The sequence below is a fragment of the Oryctolagus cuniculus genome, chromosome 5 (assembly GCF_051225735.1).
Source record: "Oryctolagus cuniculus isolate XC-2025 breed Fujian yellow rabbit chromosome 5, ASM5122573v1, whole genome shotgun sequence".
In the NCBI taxonomy this organism is placed as follows: Eukaryota; Metazoa; Chordata; class Mammalia; order Lagomorpha; family Leporidae; genus Oryctolagus; species Oryctolagus cuniculus.
In genome coordinates, this window is record NC_142871.1 from 116,463,176 (window position 1) to 116,490,609 (window position 27,434).

A 27,434-nucleotide genomic window follows, 5' to 3' on the forward strand; every position below is an offset into this window, starting at 1 on the left:
TCAGTGGAGTACAGTGGCACCAATGAATACACATCGTGGAGGAGTTGGCTCTGTGGCTCTAGTGAACCATGTTTATGCAGTAGGTGGCAATGATGGAGTGGCTTCTTTATCTAGTGTGGAGAGGTATGATCCACATCTAGACAAGTGGATAGAAGTTAAAGAAATGGGTCAATGAAGAGCAGGCAATGGAGTTAGTGAACTTCATGGTTGCTTATATGTTGTTGGTGGTTTTGATGATAATTCACCTCTGAGTTCAGTTGAGCGGTATGACCCTTGAAGCAACAAGTGGGATTACATGGCTGCACTTACCACTTCCAGAGGTGGAGTTGGGATCGCAACAGTGATGGGCAAAATCTTTGCATTTGGTGGTCATAATGGCAATGCATACTTAAATACAGTAGAAGCATATGATCCAGTGCTGAATAGGTGGGAGCTTATGGGGCCTGTGTCTCACTGCAGAGCTGGAGCAGGCGTGGCTGTGTGTGCTTGTTTAACTAGCCAAATCCGAGATGTGTTGAATTTTCGATTTCTTGAATATTTACAGAAGTAGAAAATGTTTTGTCTTTCTGAGTACCATTTGTCTGCACTTTCAGAAGCTTATAGGAGTCCTGTAAGAACCCCTTAATTTCAGTTTGACTAGAACACCAAAAGACCTAGCTGTGTTAATTTCATCAAACTGAGTCTGTAGTTTTATTTTTTAAATTTTTTGTAAAAAGGATTTGTTTCATGATAAACACAAAGTGAACCAGAGGAGATATTAGAGAAGGCTTTCAATTTGATAGTATTCTAGTGCCCAGCTGAGAGCCCTTGGAAGGAATGCTGCAGATGACATGACTCCTGAGAGGAATCTGAAAACATCTTTACCATTCTTCTTTGGTCTAGCTAGTTGTTTGTGAGCCCAGGATTTGTTATACTTCTGTTTTGTTACCTGCCACAGTCCTGGTTTCCTGACTGTACAGAATCTGGACTTAATTGTTATCAGAAAATGATGCATTTTTATAAAAAAAGAAAAAGTCAGTTTGCTGATCCTGGGAGATTGGTTACTTAATGATCGTTGAAAGATCAAGTTACTTAACCTCTCTACACCTCAGTTTCTTTTTAATAATTTCATTAAAATATAGTTTAAAAATACTATACTTCATGAAGTGATTATGAGGGTCAAATATTTGGAACAATGACTAGCATACAATAAATGCTAACTGAAAGTCCCCAGTAGAGATGCTGGTGTTGTGCCACAGCAGGTTAAGCCTCTGCTGTTGAAGTCAGCATCCTATATCAGAAGGCTGGTTTGAATCCCGCCTACTCCACTTCAAATTCAGCTTCCTTTTTATATGCCTTGGAAGGCAGCAGATGATGACCCAAGTACTTGGGTCCCCACCATCTATGTGGGCAACCAGGATGGAGTTCTTGGCTCCTTGCTTTGGCTTCACCTAGACTTGGTCATTGTGGCCATTTGTGGAGTGAACCAGTAGATCTCCCCCACCCCCCTTCCTCCTTCCCTCCCTCCCCTCCTTTCTCTGTGTCATTCTGCCTTTCAAATAAATAAATCTTTTTTTAGAAGAAGTTCACAGCAGAGGGGCTGGGCAAATGAGTGAAATTTGAACCTGGGATATCCATTGAGGTAGGGTAGATGACAGGAAGACAGAGTTACAGAAACAGAAGTTACTCCATTAGGCAGAACCAGGTATCTGAAGGCTATGAATTGGAAACCGCAGATAGTAGTCTATGCAAACTGTTAGCACTGAGGATCTGGCATAGTCATTCTGAACCTGAGGTGACCCAATGCTAACTCTCTCCCTGACCCTCTCTGAACATTTGGAAATAAGGAGGTGGCGGGTTATAGTTGACTCTGTGACTGGCATCCAGTGTCTGGAGAGTCTATGTATGAAACAGTCCTTCATAAAGAATTATCCTGTCTAAAGCACTACTATGGAAGAGTGATGTATAACTTTTGAGTGTACAGGAGCTGAGAAAAAGATTCTAGACACTGAACAGGATAGAGCAATTCATGCAGTACTGTGGTCAACAGGCAGATCTCTGAGTTCTATCCAAACTCTGCCATTTAAATACTTGGGTGATATTATTTCTCTGAGTCTTGATTTCTTCTTCTGTACTAGAGGCATAAGAATAGGGTCTACCTGATAGGGCTGCTATAACGATGAGGTGTGATAATACAGGGAGGTGCTTAGCATGGCATCTGAAACACTCTAAGTGTTCAGTTAAGCAAAGTAGCTATGATTATTATTGTGATTCATAACAATGATAGAGATCCAATTAGGAGAATTTCGGTCATAGGTTAGGATTTTAGCCTTAAGAAAGCCAAGGTGCCATTACCTGTCTTGGATGTCTTGTCTAAGCTCAGCCAGAGTGTGGAGACAGAATTCCTTAGTTCCCTCTGGGTCCCAGTAGGGCTGGTATTTGGAACAAGGATGGTTCTGATGGTGCAGGTGAAAATCCAGCAGGTCTTTCTGGGAGGAGAAGCAGGAAGGTGGAGGAGGGAAAGAACCAGAAGCTTGGCTGGAAAGTCAGGGCTGACACTCATCAACAATTAAAGCAGTATATGGACAGTGCAACTGCACTTATGCATATAATATCTGTGTTTGGTTATATATATAGGAGAAACCATAAGTCTGAAAGGACATGACCAAAATGTTAATATCAGCAATCTTGGGAGATAAGAACACAATTTTTAATAAAAACATTTACTTTAGGAGCCAGCATTTTGGCACAGTGGGTTAAGCTGCCACCTGCAATGCTAGCATCCCATATGGGCACTGTTCAAGTCCTGGATGTTCCACTTTTAAAAAATAAAATTATTGAAGGTTATAATTCAATGTAATTTTTTTAAAGATTTAGTTATTTATTTGAAAGGCAGAGTTACAGAGAGGCAGAGGCAGAGAGAGAGAGGTCTTCCATCCACTGGTTCATTCCCCAAATGGCTGCATCAGCCAGAGCTGAGCTGATCTGAAGACAGGAGACTGGAACTTCCTCTGGGTCTCCCACATAGTGTAGGGGCCCAAGAACTTGGGCTATCCTCTACTGCTTTCCCAGGCCATAGCAGAGAGCTAGATTGGAAGTGGAGCAGCCGGGACTTAAACTATCACACATATGGGATTCCTGCACTGCAGGTGGCGGCTCTACCGGCTATGCCACAACCCAGCCCCTGCTCCACTTTTGATCCAGCTCCATGCTAATGCACCTGGGAAAGCAGTGGAAGATGGGTCAAGTGCTTAGGCCCCTGCCGCCTATGTAGGAGACTTGGATGAAGCTCCTGGCTTCAGCCCAGCCCAAACCTGGCTATTGTGGCCATTTGGGTAATGAACCAGCAGATAGAAGACCTTTCATTTTGTAACTTTGTTTCTGAAATAAATCTTCAAAACTTTTAACATTTTTTATTTGAAAGAGAGGGAGAGGGAGAGAGAAAGATATCTATCTCCCATCCACTGGGTCACTCCCCAAATGCCTGCCACAGCTGGGGCTGGGCTAGGCCAAATCCAGGATTTGGGAACCTCATTCTCCTACACATCTGACAGAGATCCAACTATTCGTGCTATCGTTGCTGTTCCCAGGGTATGTATTAGCAGAAAGCTGAACTCAGAACCAGAGCTTGGACTTGAACCTAGGCACTCCAGTATGGGATATGGGAGTTCCGAGTGGTATCTTAAGCCTTGCACCAGATTCCTACACCAAAATATGACCCCTTTTTACAAAAAAAAATCCTAGATTTATTTTGTAGTTAGGAAATATTAGTTGTAAGTAATATAAGACGGTTGTATCACTTAGAGTCAAGAGTTCTGAAATAACCTCAGAAATGAGAAGTCCTGTGTTTCAGAATATTGTGAGAAGGCCTCATAGGGAAGTGGCACTCTGGGGCTCCTGAAGGATGGACAGGGCTTAGCTACATGGCTGGGGAAAGATATTCTAGAGAAGAGACCTAAGCTAGTGGCTAATCCTGACAGGTAGGTATGACTGTAAATCCACTCTTAGCTCTGCTCTGAGATTCTGCAGCTGGACCCTGTAGACATTTCTCTTTTGCCACTTGACACAATGTTAGGCTTTGTCCTGATACAATATGATTGAGAAAGTTCTTCTTGACCAAGCTTGAGGCAGGGAGAACTTCAGAGAGGAGAACAAGATTGGTCAGATAAAGTACAAGGCAAGTATGCAGAGTCTTAAGCACAGCTTCAGAGAGTTCGTGAACTGAGAAACTACTGAGAAAACTCAGCTTTGCAAAGCTCTCTGAGCAGCTGCCCAGCACAACTCTCTGGTGTTTCAAGCATTTTACCTTCTGGCCTGTTCATTCCATTCTCCCAAGCCTCATCGGTGATAGTTTGGATCTCCCCACACGTGTTGACTCTTACTAAAACTGCCCATGCTGTTGCCTTCATATGAAGCACCTGTCTCCAATCTCTGTTGCATGGTCAATGTCTACTTATCCTTGGGAAGCTTCATCAGGCATCATTTTGGTGAAAGAATGTTCCCCTGATTCTCCTCCCCCATTTCATAACTCCCTCCTCTGTATTACTTACTGTCTCTATCTCGTGTGTCAAATTACACTGGACTTGTTTAATATCTTCTTTCATCTTTTCTACTAGACTGAGCTTAGCAACTGTAATTCTCCCTTGTATCTCCAGAGCCTCCTGGACTACCTGCAACATAGCAGGTGCACTGCACTACTGTGGGGGATGCTGGTGCTCTCTCTAGGAGGAGGGGATAGTGTTATTTGGGGGGTATCAGACACTCATATCATTGTTAAGTATAGGATGGCATTTTGGCGTTTCTGGTGTAGGAGCAGTTGGTTATCCAATATCTTTTCCAATAAATTTTAATCAACCTAATAACTCTCAGCCTCTTTCTTCTGTCTCTTGTACACATCAGGGTAAATAGTGGGACAATTAGGGGTGGCTGTGCATTGGTGTGCCTTGGGCCCAACCTGTGAAATTACAAGAAGGAAAACAACTGTGCTTCCTTGTGAGGTTTTTTTCAATGTCCATTTTAGTTAAAATGTCCTCTTAACATAAAGGAGGGAAAAGTTCAGATGCACACCATGGAATATTCATCACATTGCTCACATTCTGAGAAGAATCAGGCTGGTTAAGTGACTCTCGGGCTGCTCTCGCCTATCCTGAGCTGTGAGCATCTGCATTTTGATTGGACTGTTGCCAGAGCTCATTAGCATAATGTACCCTGACCTGGAATAGGGAACAGTGTCTGCTCAGAAAATGACCAGAGCTTGCTGGGACCTGAACCAGAGAAGAGATTTTTATTACACACAATATTGACCACATCTGCACAAGAAGTCAGAAGGTAAGAAAGCCAGAAATCCCAATAGGAGGCAAATGTAAGGGCTACCCCATTCCTACAGTGTTTTCTTTGTTCTGGTTTGTTTTCTATAAAATTGATAAAAATTGAATATACTTTTACCAAGAAGCTTTAAAAAGAAGTCTTGACAAATTTAGCTTTTTAATCCTGTAGAAAAAGTGAGTTTACTTTTTAAAGGACTTTAAAACAGTTGACTTTTCTATGTGTTGTTTGTAATTTTCAGGAAAATATTAAATTAACACTCCTTCATTTGGCAAAAGTTTATATCGAAAAGAAATCTAAAGAGCAATGTAGCTTTTCTGCTGTATGATTTTTTTTAAAATTCTGCTTCCCTTAACTTAAAACAAATTAGAGAATTATGTCTATAGCGTCTAGACTTAAAACATTGTTTTGGTTTTTGAAAATACGATCTTACTTTCCAAGGATTTTTTTTCAAGATTTTATTTATTTATTTGAAAGGCAGAGTGACACAGAGAGGGAGAGACAGAGAGAAATCTATCTTTTAGTTTATCTGCAAATGGGCACAAAAGCCAGGGCTGGTCTAAGTGGAAGCCAGGTACCCAGGACTCCATCTGGGTCTCCCATATGAATGGCAGGGACCCAAGCACTTGGGTCATCACCTGCTACTTTAGCAGACATATTAGCAGGGAGCTGGATCGGAAGTGGAGCAGCTGGGACTTGAATCGGCACTTGGATACCAGCATCACAGTCTACTAGCTTAACCCACTGTATACAATGCCAGCCCTTTTCCAGGGTTTAAAAGAAATGTATTCTGATTAATTTTAACAAAATTTGGGCTATCAGAGATACTGTTGCTTCTGTTCAAAGAGCTAAGTCCACAAACCTGCTGCTAGATATTTGTATCTTCGCATTTGTTATTTAAGTTCTTTGAATTAAATCGGCCATTGCTTCAGAAACTAAAAGTTTATAGTATTTTACTTAAAATTCAAGGGGATTTAGTCTTAAACATCAATGCCTGAATTGGTGGGGCAGAGACTTTAAGTCCTTTGAGTCTGCAAGTGATCACTAGATTGTATGATCACTAGATAGTAGCTTGCGTGGTAGGTGGCATGGGGGAAGAAAGAGACTCAGTCTAGCTTTTTATTTAATGATCAAAACTTTGTTTATATGCTCAGATCAACAGTCTTCTCTCTATGTACACCTTCCCTAAGGAGAGCTCAGTGTTAGGAAGTATTAAAATCACAGAAAGTTAAAGAATTGAAGAACAGACTTCACGGGTCTCCCTAAGATTTAGATTATTAGTCTAACTTGTAGTTTGAGTTCACTATTAAGTAGTTCCATATGCCATTATTATACCCCTTATTTTTATGAGAAAGCCAACAAATGTAAATGATATACACATGAACATGTTTTATTTCATCATCTACCAACAAGACATTACATCTGCAGTATGATTCATTTTTTTTTAATTCAGGGTAGTCTTTGAAATTTCATTCTGTCTCCTTTCCCTCCACTTCCCCCTCCTCCCTTCCTTCCTACCCCTTTCCCCTTTTAACCAATTACAAGTAGAAATTAGAGCAGTATTTCTCATGAGGGAAGAAATGCAGTTTAAACAAACATTTTAAATTATCATTTACGTAATGTAATCATAGACGTGAGATGCACTTAAGAGGGTAAAGGAGAGTGATGCTGCTGAAAATAAAGTCGAAAAATCCTAGAGGATGTTCTAGGCCAAAAAAGTCAAGAAACACAATTTGCTTTATTTTATTTATTATTTTACACTTAAACATTTTGCCATATTCACTTCAATGCAGACATTATATACATGCACCTATATGCTATTTTTTCCTTGAAAGTAGAGATACTAATATCACAGACAATGATCACAACGTGGGAAAGAAGAGTGTATTCATAATTTTAAAGCAGCAGTTCTCAAACAGGAAATTTTACTACAGTCCACACAATATTTGTCTGGAGATACTTTGGTTTTCTTACACCTAATGGGCTGAGCCCAAGGATGCTGCTAGAACTTCTATGTGCAAGATAGCTCCACTCAATTAAGAGCTATCTTATCAAAAATATCAGTATAGCCCAGCTGAAGCAGCCTGTTTCAGAGAAATCTGATAGAAGGACATTAGCTGATGATTCCTGCAGATAGCCAGTACATGTGGGATTTATTGAAGAGGGCACAAGTAATTCCTCATTTGGGTTTTTAAAAAAAATACTTCTAGATAAATCCAATGTATTGTTCCCCTCTTGTAATGTCACCCACATTGAAGAACACCAGGCCAACTCTAACTCTGCTAGGCACGGGTGTGTGATGGAAAAATGTCCTGTGCATTGACTGCAGATGACAGCCGTCCCCACCAAGGCCTCCACACCCTGAACTGGCAGTGCAGTAAGACGCCTAAATCCAAGGGTGAAAGCAGTGCTCCCGTTACTCTAATTCCTTATTAGACTTATAAGTTTTGCAATGACTTTTGTTTTGTATTTTATTTATATGTTGGTACTTGCAAAAATGTCAGTGAAACATTTTTCTTTCAGACAGGCACTGGTCAGTCTTCCTATTATTTGTTTATTTTTTTAACCCCAGAAAAGAGTCTCTTGGTCTAAGCTGCTTGAGTGAACTGATCCAACTATATCAAGAACCTTTGAGAACAAAATTTTCAAGCACACCTGAAGGAGTCAGACAGAAACCTACGGGTGTCTTGACCTGATTATCATGGAACCTGACGACTTTGAAGACAAGGAGATGTTGAGCTGGGATATTAATGATATGAAGCTGCCACAGGTATGTACCTGCTCAGTAGGACTCTGCCTTTAGCATTTGGCCAGGCAGCCTTGACTGTATTAAGCAGCTAGGACCTATGAGGAAATTGGTGAGGGTCCCAGCTGGGTAAGCTTGCCTCCCACAGAGCTACATCTGAGCATCCAACCCAGGATTTTTAAAGAGAAGCCTGGACCTCTGATTGAACAAGTTTTTAACTACCACATCCCCTAGTAATAAACTAAGGCAAGGGAAGTGCTGCTATTCTCTTTCCAAGGTGGTTTGGCTCAGTTGTCCTCACCCTGGCTGGCTGGTTTGACAAAATCCATAATGATTCATTTGCTAACAGAGTGACTCTTTATCATGCATAAGTTCCCAGGCATCCTTATTTGTTATAGTAATAGTGTTAGGCTAAACCTATAACCAAAACATTCTAGAGTGTTCTAAAGGTAGTTCTCTAGTGGAACACAGCACACGCTTGTAGGATTATAAATGCCATGCACCCACATGGAATTGCTTTCCAGCTGCAGAGTGACCCCCACTGCATGCTTTCTTTGCCTTCCTCTTGGGCAGTTGACTTTGTAACTCAATTTGATGGAAAGCGTTAGTTGTTTAAAACTGATTTTCCACGTGTGTCACTCATGACGTCCTCACCCTCCCTTCTGGCCATTTGAAGATGATTCCACCAGGAACTGTTTGAAGTGGTGACCAAGGCGACTAAGGCTGGAGACCACCAGTACCAAGTAACAAAAAGGTCAGCCCAGTCTGCCCGAGCAGGGAGGGAGGAATGTAAACCATCCTGAGCTGGAGAAGGAGAATGGAGATTCCACAGTTTTGATTCGCAATCATTGAAATTGTCACTCTGATGAAGACTGTCATGTGCTTCTTTTTATGTTTTTCCTTAAATTCTCCCCACGTTCTTCCTTGGTAGGTCTTGGGAGAGCTGGAGGACAGAAAGCGTGGGCCACTTTCTGTTCACTTAAGAAGGATTAGAGGCCTGTGCTCCTGTGCAGCTTCTTACCCTGCTGCTTGGGACACCTGCATCCTGTAGCACAGAGCTTCCGATCCAACTTCCCGCTAAGCACATCCTGGGAGGCAGCAGGTGACAGAGGGCTCAATAGTTGGCTCCCTGCCATCCACTTGGGAGACCCAGGTGGAGCTCCAGGCTCAAGGCATTGGCCTGGCCTAACCCTGGCAGTTGTAGGCATTTGGAAAGCAAACCAGTGGATGGAAGATCTCTCTCTTTCTTTCTGTTGCTCTGCTTTTAAATTAATTAATTAATTAATTTTAAAAGGCTGGCTGAATGAACCACAACTAACTCCTGCAGATATCCATTTTAGGGATTTGTGTTTGCCATTGCTCTTAATAGATATCCTGATTATTGTAGCTAGTTGGGAGAAATACAAATTTTAATTGCCCTGGGCTAGGGGATCTATATTTTTGCCCATTTCTAATTTCATGATTACAGCCCTTGAATAGTAGCTGGACATACACAAGATCAAAAGCTGAAGTAAGCAGATACACACAGCACTCTGCAGCATCGTGTTCTAGTGTAGGGTCTTAGTGAGTCTCAGCACTCCTGGAACAGAGGACAACACTGAGCATTAGTGTGCATGCTTCTTGGAACAAGATCCATATCACTCCTCAGATCCATAAACTGAAGAGAGAAAGAGTCAGTCCCTGGGGGGAAATGCAGGGCTCATAAAATTTCATGTTCCAGCATGAGTTTCCAAAACAAAAGTGTTCTTAACTTTCCAGAGTATTAAACAAAAATTTACAGCAAATGTACACATTTGGTTTTGGGGCATGTGTTGCTTCTAGTTCATAGATAAAGTACTGAGATTGCTCATGGAAATAGCTAAATGTTCTTCAACTTGTTACATATATGAGGAAAATTATTAACATGTACATATTCTGAGCAGAGACTGCACCATCCTCATCTGGGTTTATGCTAGCTCTAGAATTGTATCAAAAGTGAGTTGGGATGAAAAATAAAAGGTCTTGGAAAGATTTCCAAGCATATTAGATTTTTATGTTTTGCAAACATATCTGGTAGCAAAGTTATACTATGAAAAGCCCACAACCTTCAACAAAAGCCTTGGATTGGAATTCTAACTCTGTCTCTTTGTATTTGTAGAGCTTGGTGGTAGTTGTAGTAGGGGATCCATTTACTTTTTCTGAGACCCCTTTCCTCTTCTGAAAATGAAGATGTTACACCAAGTGTTCCCTTACATGCCTACTTGTTCTAATAGTTAAAGAGTCTAGAATTGTCAACTTCTTGCCAAGCACAGTGTCTGGTAAGGGCCAAATATCAATTGACAAATAGGGATTTCATTAATGAATGACCCCTTTGCTTATTATCTGTGTGACACTACACAAATTGATGTTCTTTTTTTTTTAAGATTTATTTATTTATGTGAAAAGACAGAGTTAGAGAGGGAGAGACAAAAAGATCTTCCATCCACTGGTTCACTCCCCACATGGTCACAATGGCCAGGACTGGGCCAGGCCAAAGCCAGGAGCCAGGAGCTTCTACTAGGTCTCCCATGTGGGTACAGGGGTACAAGCACTTAGACCTTTCTCTACTGCTTTCCCAGGAACATTGACAGGGAGATGGATCAGAAGTAGAGCAGCCAGAACTTGAACCGGTGACCCTGTGGGATGCTGATGCTGCAGGCCATGGCTTTAACCCACTGTGCCACATGCTGGCCCCCAAATTGATGTTCTTAAGCCTTAGTGACCCCTTCTGTGATACGAAAGTAGTACTTCTTTTCATATCTTGCCTTAGTCTCTAAGCTGTTTAGATCAGTGTTTCCCAAAAAGTATCCTATAGAGTATAAGTTACAGAGAACTTTAGTGGGTGTTGTGAAGAAAGAAAAAGGGCAACATGAGGTCCAGTCAAGTTAGACCTATTTCTTTACTGCAGACCTGGAGCCTTCTTCACCACCTTGTGTGTGGGTGGCTCTCGCAAGAGGAGACTATGTTAGGTGATGTCACCTTAACTTGCTTTGGACCATGGAACTCTGTTTCCATGGGGCCCCCTCAAATAATATTCCTTGGACTAGCAGTTTGAGTATATTTTTAAAAAATGGTTTAAAAGACCAAATGCAGTGCCTTGTTATTACAATAAATTTTCCCCAATTTCACTTTGTCCTATCTACTTTCTGTATAAATAATTCATATATTTTTCATAATTTTGTATTCTTTCTGGAAAAATTCTGTATCACATGGGCATATTCCTTTTCTGTTCATCCTCTCACACGTTTCAAGTTTCAATTTGTAAATGCTAATTTGGTAATTTGGGTAGTCATTTATCCAAGTGTAACACTTCTGGTCCTAGAAACTCCACATCCCTTTAAATACTTTAGCTATATCAAGATTTATAAATTTTTGACAACAGTGAACAGTGATGTCCTCATTAGGACATCAAATATTTTCAAGTGGCTGGGCTATGCCAGGCATCAGGGCTCAGGGATGTCAGAGCCATTAAGCTGTGTTAATCTCCATGGAAGGGCTTGTGAGCTTCTGGGCCACTAGAGCAGGACCGATGCTCAAACAGAATCAGTGCATGTAGAAAAATGCTGGAGGAGCTTGGGAAAGGAGTATGCAATTCAGTATGACTGGCACAGAGAGTGAGGTAGAGCATCTAGTCAACGGCTTTGATGATCAAGGCTAAGGGTAGGGGCCACAGTGGGAAGGCTCTCAGACATCTGCACTTGAAGGAGCTATGCACAGGTGTTCAGCAGGGAGATCTGGGGAGCTCTTGGCTGGAAAGATGCTTGAAAGAAGGATATCCTAAGAGGCCTCATTTATTTTACAGGTAGTGAGAAGCCATTAGACTTGTTGGGCTAGAAAGCATGATCAAATCCTAGGGGCTAAAAAGGCCCGGATTCTTCCAACTCTGCCTGTCCTCAGTGAATCCTTCCTCCCCTGTATTTGTTTCATGTACCTGTCCCCTCCCCATCACTTTTTTTAGCTATAAATGTCTTAGTAAATCTTCATTTCACTTCTCTCTGGCCACTCCTTTGTTTTGATTCCATTTCATCTAAATGCAACCTCTAGGGAGCCATTGTAGAAATGCAGGCATTGGCTTACAGCCATCATTGATAACAGTCTTTATTCCAGGCCAATGTTCTATACTCATTGTGCTTTTCCTTTCTAGTCCCCTTACATTAAAATTTCCAAGTTGCATTTGGAAAGTTCAACTATAATCACTTAGATTTTGCTTGGTCCAAGTAGTCAATGAATGGTATTGGTTTAATCTTCATGAAAAATGTGGATGACGTGCTGCGGGAGAGTGTCATACTCACATCAACACTGATTGTAACACTGCAGAAAGTGCCTTCTAAGATTCTTTTTTTCGGGTTGAAATTCAGTTTCTTTTTCTCTTAAATAGTACCCAATTCACCAAAGAAAGGAGAGCACTCACCCCATTCCTAACACCTGCCAGTTTCCCCAAGTAAAGCACTAGTTGTTCTAGTGGCAGCACAGCGGACAAACACCCTCAATCCTTTTGTCTTAAACACAGAGCAGTTTTCACATTAAACCCATGGCCAAAGCCACACCAGGCCATTAACACATGAGATTCCAAGGTCTAAGTGCACGTTTTTATGCAGAAAACATTCTCTGAAATAGAATAGTGGAGCCACCAAGGGACAATGGCTCCACTTAATTCATACTTGGACTATGATTTTAGCAAAATTCCCTTTGCCTTTGTGGAGGATGAATCCAAAACTGTGAGCAATCCTAATAAATTGAGCTCCTTCTGTGATTACGTTTGGTTGACTGTGATTGGAATGGGCCAATTGCAATAATCAGATGTGTCTTGGTGCCACTGAGCTAACGGGTAAACCAGCTTCTGGATTTCTTGTCAATTATTATTGAACTGCACAATCAGGTCATGTTGTCACTGGCCTGACAGGGACACCCATGACTGCCCCCTGTTTGCCCAGTGTTATCCCTGGCCTCAAGGTCATTTGAACTTCCCTAGGACAGCTCTATCTTTGTGGGCTCCTATGATCACTGAGGCCCCCACTGTTAGGGAAGAATTCTTCTGTCACTTTGTGCTGTGTGAAATGGGGATGGAAGTATCACTGTGTCTGGAGAGGCAGCGATTTTCTTTTTCTTTTCTTTTTTTTTTTTTTTTTAAGATTTCTTTATTTGAAAGGCAGTGTTAGAGAGAGAGAGACAGAGAGACAGAGAATTTTCCACCCACTGGTTTACTCCCCAAATGACCGCAACAGCCAAAGCTGGGCCAAGCCAAAGCCAAGAGCTTCATCCAGGTCTTCCATGTGGGTGCAGGGGCCCAGTCATTTGTACCATCTTCTGCCGCTTTCCCAGGTATATTAGTAAGGAGCTATATTGGAAGTGGAGCAGCTGGGACTCAAACTGGCACCCATATGGGATGCCAGCATTGCAGGCAGTGGCTTAACCCATTAGCCACAACACTGGCCCCAGAGATTTTCTTCTGGGTGCCCAGCAGCAGGTGCCTTGCTTAGCTGAATGGAATAGGAAAGGAAAAGGAGAAGAGTAAGAGGCAGGTGACAAGGAGCTTGAGAGCTGGCACAACTTGATCTAGCTTTGTGTTTTCAGAGCAAATGAGGAACTTTGTCCCATGTCCTGATCCTTTAACTCTGCTAGGAAATTGCAGGATTAGACCAGGGAGGGATTCTTGAGCTGACACACACGTAACAAGGTTTTTGAGAGGATTGAATTTCTCTCCTTGATGACACCTAAAATTTGATTTCCAGTTGGTCCAGAAGAGGTAAGTTCCTGAAAAGTGTGTAAGAGTATGAATCAAAGTACTGTTTGATTTTTCTTCTTTCTGAGAAGTGACATTTAATTTTCTATGTAATTTGCTTAGAGATATATCTGTTTCTCTCATTGTATTTAGGAACACTTATAAGGAATTAATAAGCTACTCCCATAACTTTAAAAACTATTTAGATGTTTGCTTTCTATGTGATTACATGGCATTCTTTATGAAAATCTATTTAATAACAATAATATAGACATTGACACATTATTCTACAAATTTTGTCATTAGTTTAATAGTGTACAGCTAATTCTTTTTGATAATTTATTAAAACTTCAAGTGGTTAAGTAAATTAGAATAAAGATGATATAAAAGGTACCTGTGATTGTGTAGACTTTTAAAGATTTTGAGTGTGGCTGGCGCCGCGGCTCACTAGGCTAATCCTCCGCCTTGCAGCGCTGGCACACCAGGTTCTAGTCCCGGTCGGGGCACCGGATTCTGTCCTGGTTGCTCCTCTTCCAGGCTAGCCCTCTGCTATGGCCCGGAGTGCAGTGGAAGATGGCCCAAGTGCTTGGGCCCTGCACCCCCTGGGAGACCAGGAGAAGTACCTGGCTCCTGCCTTTGGATCAGCACAGCGCACTGGCCGGGGTGGCCATTGGAGTATGAAACAATGGCAAAGACCTTTCTCTCTGTCTCTCTCACTGTCCACTCTGCCTGTCAAAAATTAAAAAAAAAAAAAAAGATTTTGAGTGAATTGGAGGATAAATATCTTGGCAAAAATTATATACAGAAGCCATAGAAATATTAATTAAACTCCCAATGGTTGTCTCCATGAGACTATAAAATATATTTAGATTTACACGTTGGAAACCTTAGGAATATTCCCTTTCAATTATAAACTACTTAACCAAGAGGAAAAACAGAGTTACTCATGAAGAGTTAGAAATTAAAATAAACAAAAGTTTCAAAAAGAAGAAAATATTTTGTAGGGATTTGTTAAACAAGATTAAGAAATGATTATTCTCTGCCGGCGCTGCGGCTCACTAGGCTAATCCTCCGCCCGCGGCGCCAGTACCCCAGGGTTCTAGTCCCAGATGGGGTGCTGGTTCTGTCCTGGTTGCTCCTCTTCCAGTCCAGCTCTCTGCTGTGGCCTGGGAGGGCAATGGAGGATGGCCCAAGTCCTTGGGCCCTGCACCCGCATAGGAGACCAGAAGGAAGCACCTGGTTCCTGGCTTTGGATCGGCATAGCTTCGGCCGTAGCGGCCATTTTGGGGGTGAACCAACGGAAGGAAGACCTTTCTCTCTGTCTTTTTCTCTCACTGTGTAACTCTGCCTGTCAAAAAAAAAAAAAAAAAAAAAAAAAAAAAAGAAAGAAAGAAAGAAAAGAAAAAGAAATGATTATTCTCCCTTTTTAATTTTACCTCTTTGATGCCTTATATTTAAAGGCTTGGAAAGTGCTATCATCCATTTGACACAGGCTCTTTTGCATTGTTGAGGTCTGAGTTTTCTGTTCATTGTGATGTCAAAGATCCCCCTGCATGTCTAGATGAAAAGACTGGGCATTAATAGGCAGAAGAATGGCCAGAAGTGAACACATTTACTCTGCATGATTTTCTCGGTCCCTACACTGTCAAAGTCACTACTGCACTGTGATTTGAACAAGAAAATGGGGGTGGCAGCAGAGAGGCTGCCAACCAAAAAATAGCTTGAAAGACCGGAGACCATTTCTTCTTCCACATGCAATGCTGGAATACCTAAGACACTCACAGACATATTCCCCTCCTCCTGGCTCATGGGCTTTAATGGCCCCTGTTGCCTAAGGGGAGTGTGCACTTATCTTTACAACATGGAAATCTCCAAGTCCTCATCTCAGCCACCCTGACAACTGTGCTTTGTATTGGAATAAGAAGCCAAATCTACCAGTAGATTTTTATAATCCAAATTATTAAAGGAGAGTTTTAATGTTTAACCTCCATATTTACTATTTCAATAGATAAATTATGATGCTTTCTGTGGCATTTCTGTGACAGAAAAGAAGAGAGCATTTGTTCTGGCTTTCGGTCAGAAGAAGGAAGAGACGAATGGAGGGTGGAGGGAAGAAGCGGGAGGGACTGCTGCCTGGGGAGCACGTCTTACCTGGGGCATTGAACCTTGGCAAACTCAGGATCACCAGGGAACCGGGGAGGCGAGGGAAGGCCCTGGCAGTGGCAGACGGAAGCATCAGCGTCTCGGCCTGGCTGTGCCTCCCTCAGCACGATCTACTGCAAGCTGCCTGATAGACCAGAGCGGACTTGTCCTCCTGGTGCCACAGCCCTGCAATTTACACCCTTCCCCTTGTCTTCTTGGCTACATCCCGTTCCTGTGACACAGCTGTCACAGTACAGCTCACCAGGGCCAACCTCTCTCATTGCTCTGAGATGGAAGGTTGTGGAAGAAGAGGTGCACCGGGTAAGCTTCTGTTTTGGTCTCCTGCCTCACATTTAGCTTGGCAAGGGTTAAAGCATGAAGTGCCCTCGCTGGGAGGCTCCTAGAGCCACATTGACCCGTTGAGGATGGCCTCTGATTTAGCAGAAAAACAGCTCTGTGCCAGGCAGGTGTGCTTTGTGTGTGTTAATCCATTTGGTCCTCATAAATGTGTCATAAATCCATAAATGATATAAATGCATTTGTGGACTGTACTGAAAGAATGAACATGGCTGTATTCTAATAAACCTTATTTACAAAATCCAGCGTGGGCTGCAGTTGGCCCGCAGGCTGGAGCTGGTGGTCCCCAGCTCTGATCCGTTCAATAGTCCACCTGACGTGGACATAAAACCTCCCACTTCTGTCCCTCTGGCAGTCCCTACTAACAGACATTGTTGTTAAGGATTTATAGCTTACAATACACTTGTTCTTCACTGTACATTTGTGAGTCAGGTTTTATCAATGTCCCTGTTTTAGAGAAGAGCAAAACAAAGCTTCAGAGGCCAAGTCCCCTGTCCAGAGTTTCATGTTACAAAGTTCTTTGGCACTGACTAAACCTGAAGTGTAACTCATAATCAATACCTATCCATCCTGTGGAGGATGCTTGTTCTCTTTCTTCTATAATTGCTTGTGTTTTCTTGTGTTCATTTTAAAGAAGATTTTTATTTTATTTTATTTTATTTTATTTGAAAGGCAGAGTTACAGAGAGGGAGAGGGAGAGACAGTGAGAAGGAGGGAGGGAGGGCGGGAGGTGGGGAGAGAGAAAGAGATCTTCCATCCATTTGTTCACTCCCCAAACGGCTGCAACAGCCAGGACTGGGCCAGGCTGAAGCCAGGAGCCTGGAATTTCATCAGGTTTCCCACGTGGATTCAGGGGCCCAAGCTCTTGGGCCATCTTCTGCTGCTTTCCTAGGTGTATTATCAGGGAGCTGGATCGGAAGTGGAGCATCCTGGACTTGAACCATCACTCATCTGGGATGCTGGAATCACAAGCAGCAGATTAACCTGCTGCACCACCACAATGCTGGGCCCTCTTTCCTCATATTCTATGCTGTGCTTTTTTTTTTTTTTTTTTTTTTTTGACAGGCAGAGTGGACAGTGAGAGAGAGAGAGAGACAGAGAGAAAGGTCTTCCTTTGCCGTTGGTTCACCCTCCAATGGCCGCCGCGGCCGGCGCACCGCGCTGATCCGATGGCAGGAGCCAGGAGCCAGGTGCTTTTCCTGGTCTCCCATGGGGTGCAGGGCCCAAGCACCTGGGCCATCCTCCACTGCACTCCCTGGCCACAGCAGAGAGCTGGCCTGGAAGAGGGGCAACCGGGACAGAATCTGGCGCCCCGACCGGGACTAGAACCCGGTGTGCCGGCGCCGCTAGGTGGAGGATTAGCCTAGTGAGCCACGGCGCCGGCTTGTGCTTTCTTTTTTTTGGTCATATTTTATTTGTTTTAATTGACATATAATTGTGTGTATTTATGAGGTATGATGTGATACTTAGTGTAAATATTACATAATGATCAAATCAGGGTAATGTGCATTTTATCACCTTAAACTTTTATCATTTCTTTTTGGCAATTACATTCAAAAATCTTCTCTGTGCTGTGCTTTCTTTCTAAGGAAGCAGAGGAAAAGCACTCTAATCTCTTTCTGGGCTGGCTAGTACCTGCCTGACAAAAACTTTTCTTATGCTGGCTGAGCTCTGAAAGCCTTGGGACTGGGCACTGCCCATTTGGCTGCTGAGACTACTTGATGAGTCTCATTCTAAGAACCAGGCAAGATTTGTCAGTCACAGCTTCTCTGCACCAGTGTAGGACCTAGGAATAGGCGCGACAGCATCAGTGACTACCATTTACAGCTCACAGCATGCGAGCTGTCGGCTAAGTATTTCTTCAACATTATCATATTTAATCTCCAGAACAGCTCTTGCTTTAGGTAGATCTCATTATCCCTACTTTGCAGATGAAGCAAACGTACAACACATGCTATAAGGGTTGAATGTCCTTACCACCAATCTTTTATAATTATTGTGGTCAAAACACAACACAAAATTATCTTAACTATTTTAAATGAACGCAGAAGTAATGGTCATGTATGCACAGGGTTATACAGCTGGCCTCCAGAACGTTCTCGTCTTCAGAACTGTAGCTCTGTCCCTTGAACACCAACTCTGCTTGTTGCTGACTTGCCTTCTGCAGGAGAGGTTAGCCAGATGTGCGTGCCCAGGAAATAGTGCCAGTCTTGGCAAGAGCACTGAAGCTCTTTGGAAACCAGTCAAAATAAACTCAGAACATGGGGGTGGAGACAAAGGAAGGGAATCTCCATCCGGGGAGGACCCTGCTTCAAGACTTTTCTGAACCAAGGTACTCCAGTTTTTCCACCGCTTATCTCTGGTGACTGCGGAACGAGACATTATCTTATGATCCTGCCATACTGCTTTCTAGGTTATTGTGTAAGAACATGATGTTACTTCACCCTCAAAAATTCCTACTGAAAAATAGTCATTACTTTTATCACCAAGGACAAGAGAAACATCAGTCAGAACTCCGAGGGGCAAACTCATGGCTCATTTGGATCCAGTGATCAAAGGCTCACAGATGCAGCGGCCACTTTGCCACTGGTGTGCAGCAGAATTAAACTTGGGTGTCTTTTGCTCATCTTGGTTTTTGTTTTTTGAGAGGCGCAGAGACAGACACACAGAGAGCTCCCATTCCTTGATTCACTTCCCAAATGCCCACGACCGCTGGGGCTGAGTCAGGCCAAAGCTGGGAGCCAAGAACTCAGTCTGGGTCTCTCCCATGGGTGGCAGGGACCCAAAATACTTGAGCCATCACCTGCTGCCTCCCAAGGAAGCTGGAATCAAGACCAGAGTTGGACTTAAATCCAGGCATGCTGATGTGGGATGAGAGTGTTCAAAATGGCAGCCCAACCACCTGGTCACCCTTCTTGCTCAGCTCTTGATGACCAATGTCTGTTGACCCCACAGTGGTGGATAGTTGTATTTTCTAGCGTCAACTATAATAATGTTCTTTGTGTCTCTATCAGAATGTGCAAAAGACTGACTCGTTCCAGGAGTGGCCAGATTCCTATGTGAAGCATGTCTATAGCTCTGAAGACAGGAACGCACAGAGGCACCTGAGCAGCTGGGCCATGCGCAACACCAACAACCACAACTCCCGCATCCTCAAGAAGTCCTGCCTGGGCGTGGTGGTGTGTGGCCGCAACTGCTCTACAGAGGAGGGGCGCAAGATCTACCTGAGACCTGCGATTTGCGACAAAGCCAGGCAGAAGCAGCAGCGTAAGTGGGGCCTGGTGGCACTGCCAGGGAACCTGGCACCCATTCAGATGGGCTCTATGTCCCATCACACTCCCCAAGGACCCAATCCTTGTAGTTGAGACCAAGGTTGCTCTAATACATAGAGCATGTTAAGGAGGAATAAGCCAGTCCCCTTGTCCCCAGGGCCTGCCCCAACGATCTGCCATGGCGGGAATACCCACAATTAAACTTCCTTGGGTTAAAGTACTAACTTGAGGTCCCTGTTGAAAGGAAAATGTATTATTAGGGGGACTAACATTAGTTCATTGGTGATTCCTACACAGTTTAGGAGAAAATAATTTATTAGACTTGTCACCTGACATCTTGGGACATGGGTCCTTAAGAGGTCTCAATAAGAACTTTCTGATCTGAAACAGGAACGGTGGGATTGATTTGAGTTTAGACTCAATTCCACCCAGTTAGGTTCATGTCATCATCATGTGCTGAGATATTTGTTATTTGTTTTTTGTTTGTTTGTTTTTGTTTTGTTTTGTTTTGTTTTTGACAGGCAGAGTGGACAGTGAGAGAGAGACAGAGAGAAAGGTCTTCCTTTGCCATTGGTTCACCCTCCAATGGCCGCCGCGGCCAGCGCGGTGGGGGTGGTAACTTTGCTCTGTTCCTTCATAGGGAAGCACTGTCCCAACTGCGATGGACCGCTCAAGCTCATTCCATGCCGAGGCCATGGTGGATTCCCGGTCACCAACTTCTGGAGGCATGATGGCCGCTTCATCTTTTTCCAGGTTGGATTTGAGTTAGTTCTATTCTTCTGTTTGGCTTTAGCATCACAAATGTTGGCAGTGTTCTCACAATAGAGGGCATCCCTAGAAGCTAGAGATATACAGGTGAAGGGAGAGCAAACGTCTGCCCTGCACATTTCAGTGGAGGTTTGAAGGGCTGAAGTGTCCTGGGAGGGGACAGGCTGACTGCCTGGGGACCAGAGGAGAGCCAGTGGCTGATGCAGTCACACCAGGTGAGCACAATGCTCCCCAGTATGCAAAGTGTGCCGCTGAGCTTGGAGTCTTCTGTAAAACTGAGTTTGAAAACCAGCTCTGACTTTTAACTTGTGCTGTAAACCTGAACAAGTTACTTCCCCTCACCCCAAAGCCCAGCCTTCTCTGGAATGTGAAAGAAGCACTGATTGTACTGGTACATAAACAATAAAAGAATGGACTCTGGGTTTGAGTCAGTGGGGTGTAGATAAACGGGCTCCCCAAATCTGCCAATTTGTAGCATTTGCCAATTTCTATGAGAGTAACTATTCCCACCATGGCTGACTTCAAGCTGCCAATGTTTTTAACAATCAGCTCACAAAACTACTGAGTGATTAGCAATTGGCTTTCAGCTTGACTGGCAGTAGCTAGGAGAATCCCAGGGGAATCCTAGGACTCTCATTAACAAGGGAAGGTTACCTGGGTGGTAGAATCTCTCTGTCTCAGTTTCAAATTCTGTAAGCTGACCATGATAGTAATAGGATGTAGCTCAGTGGTTATACTGAAGATTATACAAGATTAAGTACATTGTATGTCTAGAAGAGCCCTGTACATAGGGAAGGAAACATTCAGTGCTGTTGTCACTGTCTGTATGGCTTAGTGGGGTAGATGAGAGGCACCACAGGAAGCAGCAGCATGGTAAGCATGGGTATGTGTGCAGGGAGGAGCATGGCAGCCTGGGGCATACTGGGAGGTTCACCCAAGCTCATTCCAATAGGCAGCTATAGCCACTCAGTCAAGTGGCTGGATATAGAGTCAAGACTTACACACCAAGTATAATCTAGTGGCTTAGTTTGTTTCCTTTTTGTTTCCTCACCTCCTCTAAGTCAAAGGGGGAACATGATCATCCAAAACCAGAAACCAAGCTGGAAGCCGAAGCAAGAAGAGCAATGAAGAAAGTGCACACTGCACCTTCCTCCATCTCCCTAAAGCTGAAGAGGAGCCCAGACACAAGGGTAACCTCCCTCTAACATGTGTAACTTCAAGCCCCAGTCATTGTCCCTGGTTCTTTACTAACAAAGGAAAGTCACTCATCTATTCCCATTACTACTGGGCTACCCTGCAAACAAACATTCACCAAAGAAAGTGCATCTCAGGTTTTAATCTTAATGCCTACCGTCTTCTTGTGCATGCTCTCAGTCACAGATTCTATGTAATTATAGACCTGTCTTCCCCACTACAATTTAAAGGAGAAACTTGAATTAGTACTTAGCCTATATTTGGCACTCTATATTTTGGTTCTAATAGGCACGGAAATGAACTGAAATGATCTCCACTAAATATTAATCTCATGCACCCCCCACCCGATTTCCATACTCCTGCCTTGAGCACAGATTATTTCCTTCACGTACTCTACCAAAATGGGACAAACAGTCTCTGAAAATGATGGACATCCAAGGTGGTGGTGAGGGGGTGCTCCTTGTAGAGCAAGTGTCATGTGGAGCCCACTACTGTAGGGACATCATATTGTAGGTTGTTGTTTGCCCAAGTGTGATAGCTATTTCCCATGCATTTCCTGCTGTTCAAAACTCTACATTTCTTTTCAGAAAGCAGAGATGGAGCTGGTCCATCCTTGGTGGCTCTAAATGTCCCTGAAACATTGTCATTGGAGTCTGCTGTAGGGAATGGGGATCTCCAGATCCAAGTGGCTTGTTTCTCACCACTTCTCCCAGCCACAGAACCCCATGTGGAAGGTGTTTCCTCCCACTCCATCTACCTGGTCACAGCCCTTTCTTTCCACCCCCTAAAACTACCCTCTCCTTACCTGACTTTTCCATAAACAAGAGTATATCTTAATTCTCAATCAGTTTCTTTTCCTATGATTACCTGGGAAGCATTGTGCTTCCTCTACTTTTAAGACAAATTTGCCATATTGTGTTCCATACATCTTAGTTATGACCCAACAAAATTCCCATGAATTCAAGGAAAAATGTCTTGGGAGGGAAAAAAAAAAAAAAAAACCCTCCCAGACTCCAACCAGCACTCAAAAAAAAAAAAAAAAAAAAAAAAGACAACAAAGTGGAGAAATGATGAGAAAGATAGTTGTACTGAGTAAAATATAAATCTGAAGCTATGGTTTGATTTTTCTTCAGTAGCTCTTTGCAAATTTTTCAGGCAGGCCATTAGGATATCAGATCTGTGTTGGAGTAGAACCATCTCCCCACACTGCTGTCTCCTGGCTGGGGCTGGTCAGCCAGCTTCCATCTGGAGATGGGGCAGCCTTGGCTTCTGTCTGTCTTGGGTGGTTGTGGTAAAGCTGCTGTGAGTGTCTGTGCTTCAAGGATGTAAGGAATGAGGAACATCCGACAAGCACTTACTAGTACAGAGTAACTCAGGCTGCCTATGGTAGCTGTGTGTGTGTGTGCTTAACTTATTAACGTGAGCTTTTCGTTTTCTTTTCCAGCCTTTTCCAGGTGAAACACAAAGTCAAGGAAGTTTCCCTTTAACTTGGTCTTTCCAAGAGGGTGTCCAGTTGCCTGGTAGTTACAGTGGACATTTAATAGCTAACCCTCCCCAGCACACAGCCTTCAGTGATTGCTTATCATTCTCCAAGAGCTATGGTCCGGGGGAAACCACCAGTCTGGCAGACCAGGCTTCCATGCTGGACCCCCCCAAGCTCTATGAAAAGCGCAGATTTTCCTCTAATAGGCTGTACAATAGTGGAGACCTGCTTCAGCCTTCTGCCTCTGGAGCCTACCCGGATTATGACGATCTGCAACCATGGAGCAAAAATGCTGCTTTGGGGAGAAATCCTCTTAATGACAATTATTGCCCCAATTACCCTTTTCCTCTGACCAGCTGGCCTTGTGACTTCTTTCCTTCCCAGAACTCTTCCGAACCCATTTCCCAGCAGATTCCGTTGGAACCACCTGCAGCCAAAACTGGCTGCCACTCCTTATGGCCAAATCCAGGAGGAGAGGTTTATGAAGAGAAAGCACCCGTGGATTTGAACAGCTATGTCCCTTCCTTCATGTACCATGCACCCCAGGAAGACCCCTTTCTCCTCACCTATACCTCTCATCCTCACCAGCAATATTCACTGCCAGGCAAGAGCAACAAGTGGGAGTTTGAGGAAGAAATGATGTGCATGGATTTGGAGCACTGCAACAGTGAAATGTTTCTAAACCTCTGTCCTTTAAGATGACTGAATTACCCTGCACACATATACACACGCTCACATGTGCTTTGGGAAAATGGCTGGAAGAATCTCCTCAGGGAAAAAATTTCAAAGATGTTCTCATTGATTTCAATGGAAATCATGACAAGTAATGGTCAAGACTTCTCTCCTCACACAAGTCATCTTTTTGACTCCTCTTCCACACTAGTACTTCCTTCCTAAGCAGGCATTGGAAATGTGTCCAATCTGTAGGTGAAAGAGCTTTGCTCCCCACCTCCCACCCTCCAGTGTTGGGGGGCTCTCAGCACCTCAGTTATCCCTTGAGTTTTCTTTGTCACAGATGCATCTCGATCAGAGCAGAGATATGGAAAGCGCACCTACCTAGGATCTTACCTATGCCTTCTTAGGGACTGATACTGAAGGAACAGAAACTGGATGGGTGGAAGAGCTGAAGATTCTGCCGCTGAGCTGTTCCATACTCTGTCTAGTCCTGGGGTTAGTTTTTAAAAGGTGTGTTTCCTGGGTGATTTCTAAGACTTGCCATACAGGAAGATGCCCTAACCCCATGTTATAAAGAGCAGAAAAAGTAAATGGTCACACATAGAGAAATTCTGGCGGTGGCTAATGGCTTCCTCTGTCTTTCCTTCCCTTCTCCTTCCCCAGTGACTTCTTCCACAAGGGCTTGGGTTTTGTCCTCTTTAGCTTTACTCTTAATGGCACCAAACTCAGTGCCATGTTTGTAATACAGGGGAAAATGTTTATAGAAGTCTTAGTGTAATTATCATAGCCATGGTTGGCCAGCAGTATTTGAATGCAACTTCCTCTTCTTTGCTGAAGTACTTTATGTTAAAGGTGAGTCTAGCCATGAACTTTGGAAAGAGCCATACAATAAAAAGACTTTCAAAAATGGTCTCCTGTTGTATTATTTAATAAAAGCCAAAGTTATTTATTCTTTAATTTATTTGAAAAGACAGGGAGAGAAGCAGAGAGGAAGAGAGGGAGAGGGGGAGGGAGGAGAGAAGGAGATGGGGAGAGAGAGTATTTTCCATCTGCTGGTTCATTCCCAAATGCCCTCAGTAGTCAGGGCTGTGCCATGCTGAAGCCAGGAGCCCAGAACTCTAATCTAGGCCTCCCACATGGGTTGCAGGGACCCAAATACTTAAGCCATTACCTGCTGCCTCCTAGGGTACCCATTAGCAGGAAGATAGAATTGGAAGTAAAGCCAAGACGCAAACCCAGACACTGATACAAGATGTGGGCATCCCAAGCAGAGTCTTAACTGCTATATAATTCTGTTTTACTTTAATGATAACAAATGTACATAATGCAAAATTCAAAAGTAAAACTGAAGTTCTGCTCCTGTTCTCCCTGCAACACAAACTAGCCTCTTGTCTTTCAAAGATCAGATGCATTCTCGCATAGTCAAGGGGCCTTCAAAAACTTCATAGAAAATGTGTATTATGGAAAAACTATGCATGGATTTCAAAATTTTTTGCACTAAAATGTATCATTTTAAAATAATTATTTATTTGAAAGTCAGAGTTTGAGAGGAGAGGGAGAGAGAACCATCTGCTGGTTCACTCCCCAAATGGCTGAATGACTGGAGCTGGATCAGGCTGAAGCCAGAATCCAGGAGCTTCATCTGGGTCTCCCACTTGGGTGAAGGTGCCCAAGGACTTGGGCCATCTTCTGCTGTTTTCCCAAACATATTAGCAGGGAGCTGGATTGGAAGTGGAAGAGCTGGGACTTGAACTTGTGTTCATATGGGATGTTTGTACCACAGGGTCCAGTCTTTTTTTATTTTTTTTTATTTTTGACAGGCAGAGTGGACAGAGAGAGAGAGACAGAGAGAAAGGTCTTCCTTTGCCGTTGGTTCACCCTCCAATGGCCACCGCGGCCGGCGTGCTGCGGCTGGCGCACCGCGTTGATCTGATGGCAGGAGCCAGGTACTTATCCTGGTCTCCCATGGGGTGCAGGGCCCAAGTACTTGGGCCATCCTCCACTGCACTCCCTGGCCACAGCAGAGAGCTGGACTGGAAGAGGGACAACCGGAACAGAATCCGGCACCCTGACCGGGACTAGAACCCGGTGTGCCAGCGCCGCTAGGTGGAGGATTAGCCTAGTGAGCAGCGGCGCCGGCAAGGGTCCAGTCTTATCCACTATGCCACAGCACTGGCCTCAATAAAGTTATTTAATTCCATTTTCCATAAGTTTTTTGATACACTCTCATATAATATATATAAAATGTATAAAATTTGTGAATATATAACATGTTATATCAATTTCTTATATACACATAAGAAGACATACCAGATTGAGTTTTTTAAAAAAATTATTTGAAAGTTACAAAGAGGTGGGGAAGGCAAGCTTCCATCCATTAGCTCACTCCCTAAAGGGCCACAAAGGAGCAGGAACTTCTGGGTCTTCCACGTGGGTATCAGGGGCCCAAACATTTGGGTCATTTCCTGCTGCTTTTTCCAGGCCATCAGCAGAGAACTGGATCAGAAGTTGAGCAGCCAGGATGTGAACCAGTACCCATATGGGATGCCAACATCGCAGGCAGCAGCTTTACCTCCTTTGCCACAATGCTGGCCCCATGCCAGGCTGATTTCTAACATGGTTTTTGTCATTTTAGGACCCAAGTTGAACACTTGGTCCTTGGAAGCATATAAGACCATGGCTGCCTTATTTTTAATGCTTTCCATTACATGACTGTTATAATTAAATGGTCTCAATAAACATTTAGATTGGCTTGAATCTTCTGAATTTGTATAAATGCATAAAACAAATGTATTTGCTTAGTAGAGTTGCAAAGCCCATATAAGGACCTTACAGACCAAGAAATAGCACTTGTACCTGAGAAAGTCTCCTGGAGCCAGTGTTGTGGTGCAGTATGTTAAGCTTCTGCCTGCGATGCCAGCATCCTATATGGGCTCTGGTTCCTGTCCTAGCTGCCCCACTCCTGATCCAGCTCCCTGCTAAAGGCCTTGGAAGGCAATGGAAAATACCCAAGTGCTTAGGCCCCTGCCACCCACGTGAGAGACCTGGATGAATCTCCTGACTTTGGCCTGGCCCAGCACTGGCTGTTGCAGCCATTTGGGGAATGAACCAACGGATGGAAGATCTATCTTTCTAACTTTGCCTTTTAAATAAAATAAATAGATCTTTTAAAAAAGAGCAAAGAAAGTCTTTTTACTGTCCTCAGTCTCATCTACTCCTCCTCACCAGCCTCTTCCTCCATTCAAGGGTGATCAATAGTCTGGTTCTTTGTATTTTTGCTACCTCTGTAGCGTACTTTGAGGCGTGATTCACATGGGCCTATGGGGGCAGGAGGAGCTGCCTTCCTAGGCCCCTGCAAGGCTTCTGCAGCTCTGAGGGACCAGGAGTTGGTAGCAGTGCTGTGCCCTCCTCACTTCCACCTTGCAGCACCTCAGGAGCAAATGTGATAACCGCACAGTGTATTGTGCAAGTACCATGAGCTGGGGATGGCTCCAAGGCCTTGTGTGCATATTATGCTTTGAGTTCTCTAGAAGCATTTGAGTGAAGTGCTTCTTACAGATGAGGCAAACAAGGAAAAGGGGGTCACTTGTCCAAGTCGGTAAAGGGTGGGGCCAGGATCAGACCCCAGGCCCTCTGACTGCAGAGAAATGTTCCGAATCCATTGTCTGGCTCTGCCTGTTACAGCAGTACAAGAGGGAGGTCACGGATGGTTCATCCACTCAGGCTTGGAGACATCAGACATCCCATCATCAT

The 27,434-nt window shown here is 43.7% G+C and overlaps 1 protein-coding gene across 6 annotated transcripts in view; it reads left to right on the forward strand.

The window, feature by feature from the left end:
- Positions 1–24,590, forward strand: part of GCM1 (GCM transcription factor 1) — a 49,209-nt gene extending 24,619 nt beyond the window's left edge. For 4 of the 6 annotated variants that reach the window (XM_089333149.1, XM_089333150.1, XM_089333148.1 and 1 more), the window contains 5 exons: positions 7,877–8,074; positions 19,304–19,556; positions 20,202–20,314; positions 21,391–21,519; positions 22,968–24,590. In XM_089333149.1, coding sequence (XP_089189275.1) covers positions 8,006–8,074; positions 19,304–19,556; positions 20,202–20,314; positions 21,391–21,519; positions 22,968–23,708 — 1,305 coding nt within the window. In that variant the 5' untranslated portion in view covers positions 7,877–8,005 and the 3' untranslated portion in view covers positions 23,709–24,590. Of the gene's footprint in view, positions 1–5,201; positions 5,308–7,876; positions 8,075–19,303; positions 19,557–20,201; positions 20,315–21,390; positions 21,520–22,967 lie in introns of all 6 variants that reach the window. The other 2 variants (XM_089333151.1, XM_089333153.1) reach the window with 2 other exon arrangements.
- The last annotated feature ends 2,844 nt before the right edge of the window (positions 24,591–27,434 follow it).